General features: G+C 37.2%; 1 protein-coding gene across 3 annotated transcripts in view; it reads right to left on the bottom strand.

Moving 5' to 3' along the window:
* The window catches only part of LOC150093659 (uncharacterized), a 162,131-nt gene that overhangs the window by 91,684 nt on the left and 51,079 nt on the right, over nucleotides 1–19,368 (bottom strand). For all 3 annotated transcript variants that reach the window (XM_090412751.1, XM_090412752.1, XM_090412749.1), the window contains exon 4: nucleotides 13,841–13,926. In XM_090412751.1, coding sequence (XP_090268877.1) covers nucleotides 13,841–13,926 — 86 coding nt within the window. The remainder of the gene's footprint in view (nucleotides 1–13,840; nucleotides 13,927–19,368) is intronic.

The raw sequence follows: 19,368 nt of genomic DNA, 5'->3' as shown, positions 1-19,368 counted from the left end.
AATACAGAAAGATTATTGAAAAGAAAATGAAAGAAGTTTGAGAACAGGAATCAAGCCTTGGAGTTTCAGTGGCAAACTCTGAAGAAAACATTGATTGATTCTGCCAGAGAGGCATGTGGTGAGGTTGTGTGCAAGGATAAAAAAATCAGAACTCCCTGGTGGACACAGGAAGTTAAAGAGGCAGTGAAGAAAAAAAAGAAGAAAGCATATCAAAAGTTCCTGGCAAATAAGTCAGTTTTACTCTTACAGAGTACAGAGACAAATGTAAGAAAGCTAAACAGTGTGTAAAACTAGCTAAACAAAAGTCATGGGAGGATTTTGGCAAGAATATAGAAAATAAATATCAAGAAGGTGGCAAAATATTCTGGAGGTTGTTGAAGAAGCTTAGGAATGGAGGAAAGAGTGCTGTAAAAGGAGTTAGAGATGATAAAGGTGACATGAAAACAGGAGAAAAAGATATCCTTGAAGTATGGAGTAATTACTTTGAAAAACTGCTAAATGAAAGAAGCAGTGATGACAGCACAGTGATAAAAAACACTGACCAGGCATGCAGTCAGGAATACATATCCATACTTGAAGTAGAAAAAGCTATCAAAGGCTTGAAATGTGGAAAGGTAGCAGGAGTAGATGATATTCGACCAGAAATGCTGAAGTATGGTGGTATAAAAGTCTTACAGTGGCTGCACTGCATAGTTCAGAAAGCCTGTACAGAGGGACGAATTCCCGATGATTGGAGTAGAGCTCTCATAGTACCCATATATAAAAAGGGAAATAAAACTGAATGTGAGAATTACAGAGGTATTTCCCTACTGAGTGTTCCTGGCAAGATCAATGCAAGTATACTTGAGAAACGGTTGAAAAGAATTGTGGAAGAAAAGCTTGGTGAAGAACAAGCTGGATTCAGGCCAAATAGAGGCTGTCAGGATCAGATCTTCACTTTACGACAAATAGTCGAGAAAGCCTGGGAATATAACAAAGATCTGTATTTAAATTTTGTCGATTTGGAAAAGGCATATGACAAGGTGCCAAGAGAGAAGCTATTCAATACGCTGCAGTTATATGGTGTCAATGGGGCATTTTATCAAGCAATACTTAGTCTTTATTTGAGTTGTAAGTCAGCAGTTAGAATTGAAGGAAGTACAGGAAGATGGTTTAATGTTAAATCTGGTGTGAGACAAGAATGTACATTATCCCCTCTGTTATTGATTATCTATATGGATCACATTATGAAGGAAAGTGGTATTAAAACTGATATCAAAATTGGAGATGTTAATGTCAGCTCTTTGCTTTATGTGGATGATGTTATACTTCTAAATAAATCCGCTACAAGTCTGCAAGATTCTCTGACTAAATTGTATAGCTGTTGTAATAGATATGGTATGAAGGTCAGCAATAAAAAGACAAAGACAATGAAAATAGGCAGAATCATTGATAATGTCAACTATGTTGTGAATGGAGAACCTGTGGAACGAGTAAAACATTTCAGCTACTTAGGCACGATTTTTACTGAAGATGGTAAATTAAATATAGAAATAGACAACAGAATCAGCAAAGCTGGTATGGTGGGAAGTCAATTGAATAAATTCATATGGAGTAAGAAAGAAATTAGTCGGAAGACTAAATTAGCTGTATACGAGACAGTGTTCAAACCAGTTTTAACTTATGGATCTGAGGGCTTGGTCAGAAGTAAAACACTTGACCAAAGATTAGAGACCGCAGATATGAGAGTCCTGAGAAAGATTCGAGGCATGAACAGATGGCATCAATGGCAATATCATATTAAAAATGAGGATATTAGGAAAGAACTTGACATTGTCAGCATCCAGGAATGCGTTAGCAGAGCTAATCTCAGGTGGTATGGTCATTTAAATAGAATGGGAGAGGAAAGATTATCAAAACAAGTGTTCTGTGTCAGGTTGGCAGGAAAACGACCCAGAGGAAGACCAAGATATAGGTGGATTGATACGGTACAAAGTGCCTTAGACGATAGAAATATAAGATCTGATAATGTTGGAGTCTTGACAAGTAACAGACTGATTTGGAGGAAAATTGTAGATAGGAAGTTAGTAATGATGTAATTTTTTCATGTAGTACTGTCATATCCTGTACACCCCTTGAGGGTACATGGCAGGAATTTGATGATGATGATGATGATGTTAGTTTAGATTGGTGATTGACTCTCCGATCGATATCAGAGAGTTGTATATGGGGGGGGGGGGAAGTATCAGGGTATAGGGAGGTAGCAAGCAGAGTTCAACAGGATTCAAGCCCTGGGATCATTGCTGTTCAATCTTTATGTCAATGACATTGTCAAAGGAACACAGTGTTTTGGAACTACAGATTCAATTGTCTATAGATGATGTGAAGCTTGGGAGGGTTATTAATAATAGTGTTGATGTTTTGGCTCTGCAAGAGGATTTGAATAAGCTGGAAGAATAAGCAAAGGCATGGGGATGTCAGTTTAATGGAACTAAATGTAAGGTTTTAAAATTTGAGATTCACAGAAGGGATGCTTCATACTCACTTGGTGGAGTTATACTGGAAGAAGTGGAAGTAGCAAGGAATCTTGGGGTGATTGTGGATAGAGATTTAAAGTTCTTGGGACATATTGCAAAGGTTGTGGAGAGACCTCAGAGAATTGCAGCAATGTTGAGGAGAACACTGACATGAGAGATAAAAGTGTGGTGGTCCCCTCGTATAAAGCTTTGATCAGACCACATCTGGATTTCTGTGCTCAGATCTGGACTTTGGAATTTGAAGGGGACCTTGAAGAGGATGCAGAGACAGATAACAAAAATGATGTCAGGACTATAACGTTGATTATGAGGATGAACTGAAGGCATACAGACTACAGAATTTGGTGCATAGAAGGCAAAGGGGGGGGGAATATGATCGAGACATTTAAGCTATTGAAGGGTTATTATTTTATTAACAGTGAATAGATTTTTCATATGGTAGAATGAGAGAAAGGAATAAAGACAAGAGGCCATCCCTGGAAGATGCAAAAGGAGGTGGGAAGTAAGTTTTTTGCATGGAGAGTGATAGGAGCATGGAATGCATTGCCTGAGAGGGTGATGAATGTGCAGACTGTGGATGATTTTAAGAAGTAGTATAACAGACTTATGTTCACTAGTGTTGACCTCTCACAATGAGTCATGACTTCATGGGGGTCAGGAAAATAATAACAATAATTTTTTACAGCAAGTTATTTATGACAGACATCTGTAAAGTGAATGGCTACTGACTTTCAAATGAATAAGTAATGTCACTCCTAATAGCAGCAGCATATTCAGACACAGTAGTCTCTATTTATCTGACCACATTGGGAAGGCAATTTGCCATTCTGGTAGTTGAAGGGTTGGTAAGTGAAGTACAATTACATGATGCTCTACCATACATGGGGTCAGTTAACTGAAGGATTCACAGTAAGCTGAGAGTGAATATCATCAAATTACTTATAGCACAAGAAAATATAAAACTGTTTGGTAGTGTTAGATCTGAAATAGGCGACTTCAGAATTTACCTGGCGTCACCATTCCAGAATCTAACAATTTACATAAAATCACAATTGCATACTTATCTTTTGGCAGTAAAATTGTGTTTTTTTATTTATAACAACTTCATATATAAAAAAATTGTGAATTTTTGTGAATTTTAAAACTTTATACCTAAGTGTCTAGCATAAATGTAAGTCAGAAAAAAGGGCAAAATAAGAGAGGAATTATTAATGAAATAATGCAAGTGAAAGAATGCGAACTATTCAACGACATAGGGAAAAGATCACCCTAAATACAGTAAGATTAGAGAAATACCTGCAGGCATTATATCTTAGAAGGCACATGACGCATACGTTCCCCGAACCAAAAAGTTCCGTATGTAAATCGGTCAAGTCACCCGAACGGAGACCAATGGGTGAAATGATCAGAAATTTCAAACTCGGAAAGGTGGCGCTCTTGGAGAAGGTATATAACCCGAGACACGGAAGTAAATGACCCCCGTTTTTTCTCTGTGTGCTCCGAGAGTTCATCGCGGTTCAGCTCTCATATTTGAGGACTGACTTACGACAGAGTTCAGTATGACACCGTAGTAGATTTCGGCAAGATAAATCGCTGGCTGTAGTGAGAAGTTAAGCTACGTAAAGACCTAGGCAGAAGTATAGCGTCCAGCCCAAGCGAGCACGTGCAATCCACGTGGTATTAAAATTCGAGACAACCAGATTCGAAACAAAGGACGAGGGATGGCAGGAAACTGAAGATAAGAATAGATAAGTACTCTCACTTATTCTAGCCCTTTTTGAGATTGACTAACATTTAACTAACATTTAATTGAAATTCATATTAGAAGAAAGAGTGAAAAGTTTAGATCTGTAAAAATGACCATGTTTTCTTGAGACGAACTTTAGGAACTTTCTACCAGATAGAGATTCTGTTATGTTTGTTCTGAGAGAGTTTGAAGAATGTGTTAAAGTGCCTTAATGTTAAAATGAATTGTAATCTTAAGTGTAATGAGTATTCAGTTATTGAAATACTGAATTTTACTAATACTCTGAATTTAATGAAAAAAATGAACTGTAATCTTAAATGTAATTGTATATTGAGTTATTGAAATATTGAATATTGCTAATACTCTGAGCTTAATGTTAAAATGAATTGTAATCATAATAATGTGTATTGAGTTATTGAGACATTGAATTGCTGATACTTTGAGGTAGAATACTAAAATTAATTTAAGACTGAGAGAGTGAATGAAAGGTAGTGATTTAACTTTAGAATTTGATGATCAATTTAACTTGTGTAGCATCACTAATTGAACTTAATAAATGTTTGATTCTTTAATTATGTATTTCTGATCATGTTGACTGACTCTGACCCTTCATAAAAATCGAACCTGAGTATGTGTGAGTGTGTGGGAATACCTCAATTGAAAGTAAGGGCACGACTGCAAACAAGAGTAAAATTATGCCAGAGAGTCCAAGTTTCTAGGAATTTAATTATATTGCTAGTAACACCTGATATTCTATAGTTTACCTAAAGGCAGTGTCTATCTCTAACTTTAAGGCTCAGGCTGGCGCAGTAAAAATAAATTTGCTTGAGTAATCAGGATAATATATAGAATTCAGGGAACAGGTAATCTTCTGGTGGCCCTTAAAAGTTAAGAAGTAAGAAGAAGCATAAATGAAACGTGACGTAAGGCTAAACTTATTACAAAATGTGGATCGCATAACAATGACGCAATCTATGTAACAGAGACATACGCAATAGAATTGATATTTGCGATAATGATAATAAACGTTAAACTTGAATAAGTTGTCCTGAGACATCAAGTGAGAAAGATACTAGATACATGTAATAAAGAAATAAGGGACGACACAACAATAGCGCAGCCGGTAAGAATCTGATTACATTAGGTTTTAAGTTAGCAAAGGGATAGAATCGAGAAACAGTAAATTACAGTAAAATAACAGCACGATAAGCAAAAAAGGATATAACAGTAGGCTTTTTTTTCTAGTTCATTTACTTTAAACTCAATCATAAAATACTGTCAGTTTAACCATTTAACTCTAACTGATAGTTAATTTGACATCTGATAACTTATCATGAGGAATTTTATTCTAAACTACCTAGCCTGTAGTCCGCACAGTTAGCCTAGTGGCTGTGCGCTTCGTAACGTGGGGAAGGAGTGTCCTAGGTTCGATTCCTGTCAGACACGTGAGAAGCTCAAGGATCTTCCTCAGCTAAATCCAAATTAACCAGTCTTGGGTGTGGACAACAGGGTTTTTTTCCCAGTTTATCCTCTCACAAAGCAGGCAAACCAGCCCCGTGAACACAAGCTTCGAAAGACATGGGATACCACTGGGAATAAGGAGCAACCAACCTATTCCACGGGATTATTGGTTATGGAAGCTTACGTGGTAAAATGTGTAGGCTTGTGCAAAAGTGTAACATATGATGATGATTACGACCTAGCCTATTAGAGTAACACATCTGAAAATAATGCTGTTAATAAAGAAATTTTTCGTATATATGTACACACTAAAATAACTGTACTGTGCATATTCATATTTCTGCAATTATCAACCTGCTTAAATAGTTAAAGACCAACATTGTGTTAACACATTGACTGCCATTTCAGCCATTGGGGGATGGGGGGGGGGGGTTGCCATCAAAACTAGAACACACCACTACATTACTCCCTGGTGGATTATATATAGCATATTACAAAATAGCCACAACTGGCTACATTATGGAAATAAAGATGTGATATGGTTAGCTTCCAACATAGAAATGCTTTCGAAGGAGCTGCATTATAAATATCTAACATTTTTACAATCAACATATTAAGAAACAGATGTTTACTCTAGCCCAGGGGTTCTCAACCTTTTCCAGTGGTGTACCACTATATTTAATTCAAGATATTAGATGTACCAGTAAGGCAGTGGCTCACGTACCACCAATGGTGCGTGTACCATAGGTTGAGAATCCCTGCGCCTATCACCATGTGTAATTCTGTGTTAAATCAAGACTTATATAATGCATATGCCTATAATTTAGGAAGCTTGTTTATTGTACATAGAGATACAGGTCTATGTACAATAAACAATAAACAGGTCAATGTACAATACAGGTTTATTGTACATAGAGATTTGAACAAAATTTTAATTATAATTCTGATTATATGCAAGGAAAAAACAATTTCAATTTCTTCTGTGTTTCTAATGACTGTGACTGCTGCAAACTTAAAGCAATATCACCAGGTCTTCTATCTATTAGAAGATATAAGCTGAGTGGCTAGCGCACCCGCTCTCCAGCTAAAAGGCTGCGAGTTCGAATCCAAACATGGGCATGGATGTTGTGATTGTCTCTGGAAAAACTGGTGGTGGTCGGCGGTAGATGGCATTTGTGTAGTTGCAGTCAGTTGGTGGATTGAGTGATGGAGATTGAGTTTTAGAGCAGGTGCCCTCCCTCGATGAGTCTTTGGACTCCCTGGAGGTGTCAAATAATAATAATAATAATAATATCAAAAGTAACTGTGACATAATCTTCAGCATTATTAATTAGATTAAAAGAATAGTTTCTAGAGAATCATGTAACCTCTCCTAAATGAGACATCCATATAGTTGGCTACTTCCAAGATAAGGAAAGCATGATCAATGTCACTAACTGGTGGCAAAACAGTCACATCCTTAACTGAGACACCTTCCAACACTATAATCAAAGATAACACTCTTTTTCTTTGAGTCATGCTGCTTGAGAAAGTTGTCTTGCAACAGCTCAATAAATTCTTTGTTCTTATCATGAGTTTTCTCTGCTGCCCAATCAATATTCAGATAATTTAAGTCAGACATAATGATTACTCATTTAGTACCCATCAGTTTAAATTCGCAATGCATTTAATTGTCCCTAGCACCTGAATTGTGAGATCTGTAGCAACAGCCCACCTTATATTTCATCCTGTTAGCCTCCTTTTCACACCAGGTAGCCTCAAACTCACTGCTACATTATTACCATTAATGCTTTCAAGAGTTTCTGTCCTAAATTACACTCAAATCAGGATAGAAACTTGGAGCCTGTAATACCTAAATAAAACAAAAAAGATTACTAACATTTTAAGAAATAATACAGAAATTTATTTTAAGAAATAATCAGGCATCTAAAAGTACCAAGCCTCCTGGACCACTTGCAGCAACCATGATAAAAACACAACTCAAAAAGCTCCATGCCAGCTCGATCGTTGCCCAGTATAACAAGGATCATGTTGCTTGTTTGGGAGGAGGGCAAGCTTCAGAAAATAAGTTACAGTCCCCTAAACAACGCTCTCTCAAGATATGTTCCTTAAACACAAAAGGACTATCTAATTCATTGGCAAAATAGCCAATGACAAAGCAATTGATGTCCTGGCATGCCTGACACAGATCTCAACAGACTAAAGATCCCAGGCCTAATTCTTGTATCTTATAACTGCCATCCCAAACATGGTCTAACCTACATCCGGCCTGGTCTTAAGGACATAACCCAATGTGTGCCTGAAGCAGAATATTCCATGGGTATTGAAATTCAAAATACCACTGTCTATAACATCTACAAACCATCATCACAATCATGGCCTGACCAGATGGACTGGCAGCCACTTCACCCTGCTATCTATGTTGGTGACTTCAACTCTCATCACACCATGTGGGGCTATTCCTCTAACAACCAAGATGGTAATAATCTAGTTAACTGGATGAATTCATATAACCTGTAATTAATCTACGATGCCAAGCAGGAAACTCTTCACTCAGCCAGATTGAACAGAACCAACATCCAAGATTGTGCATAGTCTCTAAAGCCTCTGAAGACCACCCTCTGCCAATAACCAGAACCATCCTCAACAGATTCCCTAATAGTCATAATTTTCCTACACTAATAGAGACAGGCACATCAATCCCAATCATCAGTGGAACACCAATTGGTTGGAACCTTTGCAGATCCAAGTGGAATGTATTTGAGAAACAAATTGAGCAGATCATAACAGCAATTGATATCTCTGATTTGTCAAACTAATCAAAACTGCAGCCAAAACCTCTATTCCTAGAGGCTATAGAAAACAATAATCCCATGCTGAAGCAGGGAAACCAAGGAACTTTTAGCCAGATATGAAGAACCTGAAGACCAAACTGTTGCTTTATGTGTACCTGATGGACCTCAACCATCCATGAACTTGACCTCACCAAATCTAGCTGGAAAAGCTGGTCACTTCTGAGAAAATTAGGGGAACATAACCAACAACACACAAACCACCAGAGATAACCTCTGATGAAATGGCTAATCATTTACTGAAAACCTCCAAGATAAGCTGCAGCTCTATCAGGAAAATAACTGTGCAATCTTCCATCAGAAAAAACCTGAAGATGGGCCCCAAAGATTTTGAACTTGTACACCCAGTATCTCGAGAAGAGGTACAAGAAGCCTTAAAACTCACCAAAAATAGCAAGTCTGCAGGAGCAAATGGTAACCTCCCTGAGTTTCTAAAACATCTCAGCCAATGAGGTCAAATGTGGCTGGCTGCCCTTTTCTCAAAAATTATAAGTACTGGAAAACTACCAAATCTGTGGTGGGAAGCCAAAATAATTGCTATGCCAAAACCAAGAAAAGATCGAAATGAAGTCAAAAATCTATGACCTATCTCCTTGCTTTGCTCCACCTTTAAGCTCTTTGAAGGAATTCTTAAAAGAATTTCATCACTCATCGAAAGAGCACTCTTGATTGAACATGCAGGCTTCAGGCCGGAAAGAAGTTGCTGTGACCAGGTCCTGACTGAACCAGGCTTCCAGAAGAAACTTATATCCAGAGTCACTTTCATTGACCTAACATCAGCTTATGATACAGTCTGGATCAGGTGCCTCGTGCTAAAGCTAGGCAATTTTATAAGGTGCAAAAAACTTTCCAACTTTTTGAATCCATTCTCTCCAACAGAAAGAATGGATTCTGTTGGAGAGAATCCATTCTTTCCATCCTCCACCATGAAATTGCCCAATGTGTCAATTTCATGGTGGAGGCCTCCAGGACATCCACAAGGTGACAATGAGGCCCTGGAATGGCTTTCTAGACTGGACTTTGACCTGCATCTTTGTATTCCTTTTGCCATAAGGATAAATAATGATATCATTTCAATTTTATAGTAAAGAGTTTTTCCTACAATGAATTTTCTTGCGATGAATTGCTGGTAAAGATTTTTCTGTGAACCCTGTAAAATTGTGGTTAACACATATATTGTAAAAGATAATTCTAGTTCCATAATTCTAATGTAATAAATTCATTACTTGAACATGTATATTATTATTTGTTATGTGTATATTTCTTGAACATTTATTCTAGTAAAATACGCATTGCTTTAATTAATTATTTATAAAATAATTCTCTTCCAATATATATATTGTAGTATTAAATACTAATAAGAAAATGGCCAACTGATGTAATTATTTAGAGTGGGGATCCTAATATCAGTCACATACAATGACTGATCCTAACTGATCAGCAATTTCAAAACTGAAAGTAAATTCCTTTTGCTGTGTGGAACTGATTTTGGCATAGCACAAGCAAATATTAAAGAAAAGTTAAAAATTATATTTTTGTTGTTATAAGTTCTTTACCTCTAGCAAAGGCACACACACACACATTGACAGTGATATCAACAAATAAGAGTGAAGAACCCACATGTGACTGAAGCAATCCATATGACATCATGTAGTATACTTCTAGTAGTAAGACTTATACGTTGGTTAGACATAACTAGTAATTAGTTTACGGAAATTAACAACGCATATAAAGTATATTAATTAAAGGTAACTTTAATGAATAACTTCTATATTTCGGCAATGTCACATTGCCATCTTCGGGAACATAAATATATGGTATGTGCACTCAGGAACTAACACAAAGCAAATGAGGAAGAAAGCAAGAAACTAATATTGTTCCTAAAGTCCTAATGGTGCCCTCTTGCGGGCTAATTTGGTAGTCTTGGCAGTTGGGCTGAAGTTCTCATAATGAAAGTCTCCCAAATTTGGGGCAGTTTCATGCAAACAAATTTGTTGAGGTTAGGAACGTTTTTTAGAGCTGCTGAAGATTCTTTGAATAATCTTTCGTATTTAAACTTGCTGCGATGGATTATTTTTGTTTTCTTCCAACGAATTTTATGGTGGGTATCTAAGGCATGGTCTGCCAGCCCAGAGCGGCTGTACTGGTGAAACGGGATGTAGTCTTGGTGTTCTGAAATCCTGATATTTGTTGTTCTGCCTGTTTGGCCAAAGTAGGACAATTTGCAGCTGCAAGGGACCTGGTATACACCAGGTAGGTCTAGAGGAAGTGGTTGGTCTTTGGTAGAGCGGATAAGGGAAGCCAACTTTTTATATGGTCTGTAACAGGAAGTAAGGTCATATTTTTTGAGGATGTTGGTTATTTTTTCAGAGGTGCCCTGGATGTAGGGGATGGTGATAGACTTGGTGTAATCTTTATTGTGGAGGGGGAGAGGGGGGGTTGTGGTTTACAGGTTTTAGTATTTTTTGGATTTTTTTGGGGTTATAGCCATTGGCTAAGAAAGTGTTGAGGATGTGGTTTAGTTCAATAGTCAGGGCCTTGTCATCTGAGCAGATTAATTTTGCCCTGTTATATAGTGTTTTTATCACCCCATATTGTTGTGAGGGGGGGGGGGGATTGCTGGTGAATGTATCTGCCAGTGTGGGTGGGTTTTCTGTAAATAGAGAAAACTAAAGATCCATCAAGCTGGCGGGTGATTAAAGTGTCTAGGAAGGGGAGGGTGTTGTAGAAAACCTCACACTCCAACACACTGACATAATGGTCAGTTTTGACGTCTCCTCCCTATTCACTAATGTCCCACTCAAAGAAACCCTTGAGCTCATCCAAGCCAAGTTTCCTCCCAATATCTCAGCCCTATTTCAGTTCACAATGAACTCAGGCTATTTCGTTTGGCAAAGAAAGTTCTACAAACAGATAGAGGGGACAGCCATGGGTTCACCACTTTCCCCACCCTTGGCCAATTTCTTTATGGAGACATTTGAAGAGAAAGCCTTAAACTCCGCCCCAACAAAAACCCACTATTTGGCTTCGTTATGTGGATGATGTGTTTGCTATTTGGCCACATGGCTCAGATACACTCCACTCCTTCCTAACACACTTAAACAACCAACATCCCAGAGTCCAGTTCACCTTAGAAAAAGAGGAAAACAACAGCCTCCCCTTCCTAGACACTTTAATCACCCGCCAGCTTGATGGATCTTTGGTTTTCTCTGTTTACAGAAAACCCACCCACACTGGCAGATACATTCACCAGCAATCCCCCCCCCCCCCTCACAACAATATGGGATGAACACAAAACACTATATAACAGGGCAAAATTAATCTGCTCAGATGACAAGGCCCTGACTATTGAACTAAACCACATCCTCAACACTTTCTTAGCCAATGACTATAACCCCAAAAAAATCCAAAAAATACTAAAACCTGTAAACCACAACCCCCCTCCCCCCCTCCACAATAAAGATTACACCAAGTCTATCACCATCCCCTACATCCAGGGCGCCTCTGAAAAAATAACCAACATCCTCAAAAAATATGACCTTACTTCCTGTTACAGACCATATAAAAAGTTGGCTTCCCTTATCCGCTCTACCAAAGACCAACCACTTCCCCTAGACCTACCTGGTGTATACCAGGTCCCTTGCAGCTGCAAATTGTCCTACTTTGGCCAAACAGGCAGAACAACAAATATCAGGATTTCAGAACACCAAGACTACATCCCGTTTCACCAGTACAGCCGCTCTGGGCTGGCAGACCATGCCTTAGATACCCACCATAAAATTCGTTGGAAGAAAACAAAAATAATCCATTGCAGCAAGTTTAAATACGAAAGATTATTCAAAGAATCTTCAGCAGCTCTAAAAAACGTTCCTAACCTCAACAAATTTGGGTGCATGAAACTGCCCCAAATTTGGGAGACTTTCATTATGAGAACTTCAGCCCAACTGCCAAGACTACCAAATTAGCCCGCAAGAGGGCACCATTAGGACTTTAGGAACAATATTAGTTTCTTGCTTTCTTCCTCATTTGCTTTATGTTAGTTCCTGAGTGCACATACCATATATTTATGTTCCCGAAGATGGCAATGTGACATTGCCGAAATATAGAAGTTATTCATTAAAGTTACCTTTAATTAATATACTTTATATGCGTTGTTAATTTCCGTAAACTAATTACCAGTCATGTAGTATACATTGACTACTACATGTTGTAGTATACATTGACTGGCAATGCTAAGAAATAGGAGCTGAAGCAGATAGCACAGAGAAAGACGCAATGAAAAATTTAAATGTTATGAAATAATATGGATTAAGATTTTTGTAAAATTAATTAAGGAATAAAGCAGAAGTTTATATCCTGTCATTAGTGAATGAAAATAAAAGAAACTTATGTGCTTTCATTGCAATGTAAGAACTGTCATACTTCATATAACATAGCTGTTTTGAGTGTTTCTGTCGAGTGATGAATATTCTTTCTATATATACTACTGGAAGGTAGAATTTTGTTTGTTCAGTTAAATTCTTCTCTTCTTTTTTTTTTTGTTAAAAAAAGGAAAGGAAAGGAAAGATGATTAAGAACAAACTTTATATTGATAATTCACTAAGAGAGTGACATAAGTTATCTGCTCTGCTGCTTAGTCTATCGATAAGGAATGTACAGTTTTGAAATTGCACAAAGTTTTCTTGGAATGCAATTTTGTGATGGATTAGTATGATATTATTCTTGGATTTTCTATGTTTTTCTCATTATGAGATTAATTTAGCTGAACTCAACATATAGCATCCATGTTCCAACTTTGTTTTGACAGTTTCAACTGGATGAAAGTTTGTGAGTGCAATAATTATTAATTTGCAGTTAAAAAGACTTGTGTAAATGTTTACTAATGATATTGTATATAATCACTGTAAATAATATATTTGACTCATTAAATTTATTTTATTTTATTTTTTTAATGGGGAACTCATCCACGAGAGGTTGGTCAACCTATAATACTGTGGATGGGCATTTTGGCTATACTTGGAGTAATTTCTGACATCAGATAAAACAATTAAGATAAGGTTTCTTTATACTGAGTCTGCAAATCAGTAATAGCATTTCTGAAGGATGAACCTGGATGAAACTTATTTTTTTAAATGTCAAAAAGTGTTTTGACATTTAAAAAAATAAAACAACAATAAAATCAAAGGGATAGTTTAGTTTATGTTGCAAAGTTACATAGTCTATATAACTTTGACATTATGGAAAAATGTTTAAATAAAACACACCTGAACCATCATAGCTTATATCAACAGAAACAACTCCCAGACTGTGACCTTCAAGTATATATTGAAGTTCAAGACTTTCTTCATTCCTGAAATTAAAAGGAATAGAAGAAATTGTTGATGACTAAAATAATCATGAATAAAAATTATTAACTTCAATTCCTTAACTGCTATGGATAACAGATATCTATGAACTAAAATAAAGGTCTTATAAAAGTTTCACTTTGGAAAGTTTAAGAAATATTTAATGAAGGATATCCATATTTTTTTAACCAAGCAAGATTATTTGGACCATATTTATCAGCAACTGACCAAATGACATTTTTTGTAAAAGTAAAGTCAATCACTAGTACTAAATGACATATCAGCATACTAAAACATTTCTAAATAAAACCAAAATTGAAAATGTCAGTGAACCAACTTATTAAAAAAAACAGTGCCATAGTTCTTTTTTGATATTTAGAGTTGATTGAAGATCATCACTTGGTTTCTTTTAGATGTAATTGCTCTTCGCTTATATTTAATAATGTGCCAGAAATGTCGCTTGGTTTCTCTTTGTTTTTGACAGTGTTCTCATGTGTTTCCACACACATCATTGTAAGAATGTGTTTGGTGTTTATTTCTCTAATTTTGATGAATGTTTGATTAGCTATTGAAAGACAGAAAAATTCTGAAAATGGCCCTTAGTGACAGAAGAAGAGGAAACTATGCAGGAGAAAGAAATGGTATATAATAAAAATCTGATGTTATGTTTGTGTTTTCACTAAAATAAATCTTTTATTAAATATACCGTTTCCATCTTGGATCAATCATTACATTCCAATACAAAGTGTTCTAACTTTTTGATTTTTTTTTTTTTAAATAAATACCACCCGTAAATGATAAGAAAAGCTCGGTGCCCTTTTCTAACAAAATTTTATCTAATATTATTATGAAAGACACTGACACCAGTGATCTTAATCAAATCATTAGTACTGACAGAGCTATTATCATCAGTTATTGTCCTGAAGAAATAAACATCACATAGAAAACATGGAATATTATATGACACAAGCATTTATTGTTGTCCAAACGTACTACACCATATAACACCAAACACAGAGAAAAAAATAAATTTAGTTTAATCCTTCATCCAAGTGTAAGCAAACAAAGTTTGCACCTGAAGTATCTTCAGGACTGAAGCAACCTGTGGTAAAGGTGGACCAAGCTCTCATCACTCCTAGTCTGAGTATCTCCCATAATGCAAAGCACATCACCTTGCAGACATGTATAATGCTATGCATTTAGGGCAAGGGCCACTAACCAGACTGGTTTCGACCTTTATTGAGGTCTCATCAGTGGAAGCCAGACACAGAAGTGGAGATACTAAGGCAGAAACAATGGAGAAGTCATATTTACTATACAAGTTGCCAAAAGGTGTACCACCTTATTATTAAATTAGTCTGGATTTAGAGAAAGATGTTGGAAGTTTTTTCTTTTTTTCCCTTGGTTAGACTATAATGAATTTAGTTTAATCTTTTATTCAAGTGTAAGCAAACAAAGTTTGCACCCGAAGTATCTTCAGGACTGAGGAAACTGTGGTAAAGGTGAACCAAGCTCTCATCACTCCTTGTCTCAGTATCTCACATGATGCAAAGCACATCTCCTTGTGAACATATATAATGCTATGCATTAAGGGAAGGGCCACTACCCAGACCGGTTTCGACTTTTATTGAGGTCTCGGTCAGTGGGAGCCAGACCCAGAAGTGGTGATACTAAGGCCAGGCAAACTTTGTTTGATTACATTTGGATAAAGGATTAAACTAAATTTATTATAGTCTAACCAAGTGTAAATCCAGAGTAATTTAATAATAAGGTGGTACACCATTTGGCAACTCGTATAGGTAAATACGACTTCTCCATTGCTTCTGCCTTAGAATCACCACTTCTGGGTCTGGCTCCCACCACTGATGAGACCACAATAAATGTCGAAACCGGTCTATATAGTGGCCCTTCTCTTAATGCATAGCATTATACATGTCTGCATGGAGATGTGCTTTGCATTATGGGAGATAATAAGACAAGGAGTGGTGAGAGCTTGGTCCACCTTTACCACGAGTTGCCTCAGTCCTGAAGATACTTCATGCACAAACTTTGTTTGCTTACACTTGGATAAAGGATTAAACGAAATTTATTATATTCTAACCAAGTGAAAAAAATTTCCAACAGAGAAAAAAATGTTAATTCTAGCATGGAAACTAAAACAGATATTCCTGAATCTGCAATGGAACGTCCTCTGCATAATTTGCAAAACAGCAGCCATTCTTTTTGGAATAATAACTGCTACAATCAGCCCAATTCAGTTTATCAGGAAACAGTGCACTTCTATATCCAGTAAAGAGCAAGTGGAGGATATAAGAACAGAAATGAAAATACGGACAGAAATCAAGAAAATGAAATTGATAGAAAAAGTTCATAATTTTTTTGATTTACAAAGAAAAAGCTTCAATACTCTAATAGGTTTTCTTGTAGAAAGGCTTATATGCTGGTTAACACGTTTGCTGCCAACTACGAGTATACTCGTAGTTCGTATATGAGCTACACAAGCCAGCTACGAGTATACTCATATGATGCTTACTTACCGCCGGCAACGAGATTACCACACTGACCTTGAAGTGAAATTGCTCGGCGTACGGGAACAGACTATGCCGAAGTAGCGTGGCAGCGAACATATTAAACATGATAACTAAATACTTTAGGAATTGACAGCGTATACTAGAAATATAAATTAAATCAACTTTAATATATACTTTCTGATATTTTGGCAACGTCACGTTGCCATCGTCATGGGAACTTAAAATAAAGACGCGCACGCAAGTACTACATAACAGCAAATGAGAAACGAAGTGAAGAAGCTACCATTTTCCTAAAGTCCTGATGGTGCCCCTGGTGGGCTATATTAGGTGTTCTTGGCCTTTGGGCTGAAGTTCTGATATATGTTTCATAAATTTGGGGCAGTCTCATGCATCCAAATTTGTTGAGGTTTGGCATGTTCCTAAGGGCTGAGGCTGATTCCAGGAATAGTCTTTCATATTTGAACTTGCTGTGGTGTAATACTGTGGCTTTCTTCTACCTTATTCTGTGGCGAGTATCCAGAGCATGGTCTGCAAGCCCAGAGTGGCTGTACTGGTGAAATCGGATGTAGTCTTTGTATTCTGAGATTCTGATATTTGCTGTCCTGCCTGTTTGGCCAAAGTAGGACAATTTACAGCTGCAAGGGACCTAGTATACACCAGGTAGGTCTAGGAGAAGTGGTTGGTCTTTAGTGGAGCAGATAAGGGATAACAATTTTCTGTATGGTCTGTAACAAGAGGTCAAGTCATGTTTTTTTAGGATTTTGTTGATTTTTTCCGAGGTGCCTCGGATGTAGGGAATGGTGATGGATTTAGAGTAATCTTTTTTGTGAAAGGGGGGGGGGGGGTTGTGGATAACTGGTTTTAGTATTTTTTGGATTTTATGGGGGGGGGGTAGCCATTAGCTGAGAAAGTGTTAAGGATATGATTTAGTTCAGTGGTTAGGGCTTGGTCATTTGAACAGATTAGTTTTGTCCTGTTGAATAGTGTCTTAATTCCATATTGTTGTAGGGGGGGGGGAGGGATTGTTGGTGAATGTATCTGCTTGTATGGGTGGGTTTTCTATAAACTGAGAAAACCAAGGTTCCATCAGGTTGGCAGATGACTAGTGTGTCTAGGAAGGGCTATTGTTTTTCTCTTTTTCCAGGGTGAACTTAATTCTAGGGTGTTGGTTGTTTAAGTGTGTTAAGAAGGAGAGGAGTGTATCCAGGACATGTGGCCAAATAGCGAACACATCATCAACGTAGCGAAGCCATACAGTAGGTTTTTGTGGAGCAGAGTTTAAGGCTTTCTCTTCAAAAGTCTCCATAAAGAAGTTGGCCAAGGGTGGGGAAAGTGGTGAACCCATGGCTGTCCTCTCTATCTGTTTGTAGAATTTTTCCTGCCAAACGAAATAGCCTGAGTACATTGTGAACTGAAATAGGGCTGAGATATCGGGAGGAAATTTAGCTTGGATTAGCTCAAGGTTTCTTTGAGGGTCTCGTCAGTGGGAACCAGACCCAGAAGTGGTGATACTAAGACAGAAGCAATGGAGAGGTCATATTTACCTATACGAGTCGCCAAAGGTGTACCACCTTATTATTAAATTACTCTGGATTTAGAGAAAGATGTTGGAGGCTTATTTTCCACTTGGTTAGACTATAATAAATTAATGTAATCCTTTATTCAAGTGTATGCAAACAAAGTTTGCACCTGAAGTATCTTCAGGACTGAGGAAACTCGTGACAAATGTGGACCAAGCTCTCATCACTCCTTGTCTCAGATCTCCCACCATGCAAAGTACATGTCCTTGCGGACATGTATATGCCATGCATTAAGGAAAGGGCCACTACCCAGATCGGTTTTGACCTTTATTGGTTCAGTGGGAGCCAGACCCATAAGTGGTGATACTAAGGCAGAAGCAATGGAGAGGTCATATTTACCTATACAAGGTAGTGGCCCTTCCCTTAATGCATGGCATTATGGGAGATACTGAGACAAGGAGTGATGAGAGCTTGGTCGACCTTTACCACGAGTTGCCTCAGTCCTGAAGATACTTCAGACACAAACTTTGTTTGCTTATACTTGGATAAAGGTTTAAACTAAATTTATTATAGTCTAACCAAGTGGAAAATAAACCTCCAACATCTTTCTCTAAATCCAGAATAATTTAATAATAAGGTGGTACATCTTTTGGCAACTCGTATAGGTAAATATGACCTCTCCATTGCTTCTGTCTTAGTATCACCACTTCTGGGTCTGGCTCACACTGACGAGACTCAATAAAGGTCGAAACCGGTCTGGGTAGTGACCCTTCCCATTATGCATAGCATTATACATGTCCGCAAGGAAATGTGCTTTGCATTATGGGACTAAGAAAAGTGATGAGAAGTTAATTAACCTTTGCCACAAGTTGCCCTAGTCCTGAAGATACTTCAGGCACAAGCTTTGTTTGCTTACACTTGGATAAAGGATTAAACTAAATATATAATCAGAATGGAACTAAGTGCCAAATTTCATAAAACTCATTTGAAATCAATACTTTTTTCAAAAATAGAAATTTCATAGGTATTATTTCTGGGAAAATTCCCATTTTACTCCTCTTAAAAACTATTATTTTTATGGCTATTTTGCCTGCTTTTGCTTAGGAGTGCCCCCTTTTTAATGTCACTGGCTTTTTACTCAAGAATTCTTAGGGCATTATAGATGTATTTTAGAGACAAATATACTGCAGAGTAATAGAGGAAGATAATTCGCACATTCCCTTTTTTTGGATGTTGTTGGAGAAGGGGGTTTTGGAAAAAGTAGGGGGGGTTGAGGCAATATGGGAGAATTAATTTGGAGGAAAAAAAAAAACGTTTTTTTTATATAATATATACATATATTTAGGGCATTTTTTTCTAAACATAAGTTTACTGGAACTCGACCATCTCATCTCAT

Source organism: Typopeltis vanoorti, chromosome 23 (assembly GCF_054136105.1).
Source record: "Typopeltis vanoorti isolate ZY-2024b chromosome 23, IOZ_Tvanoo_1.0, whole genome shotgun sequence".
NCBI lineage: Eukaryota > Metazoa > Arthropoda > Arachnida > Uropygi > Thelyphonidae > Typopeltis > Typopeltis vanoorti.
This window is presented reverse-complemented; position numbering and strand designations above follow the sequence as displayed.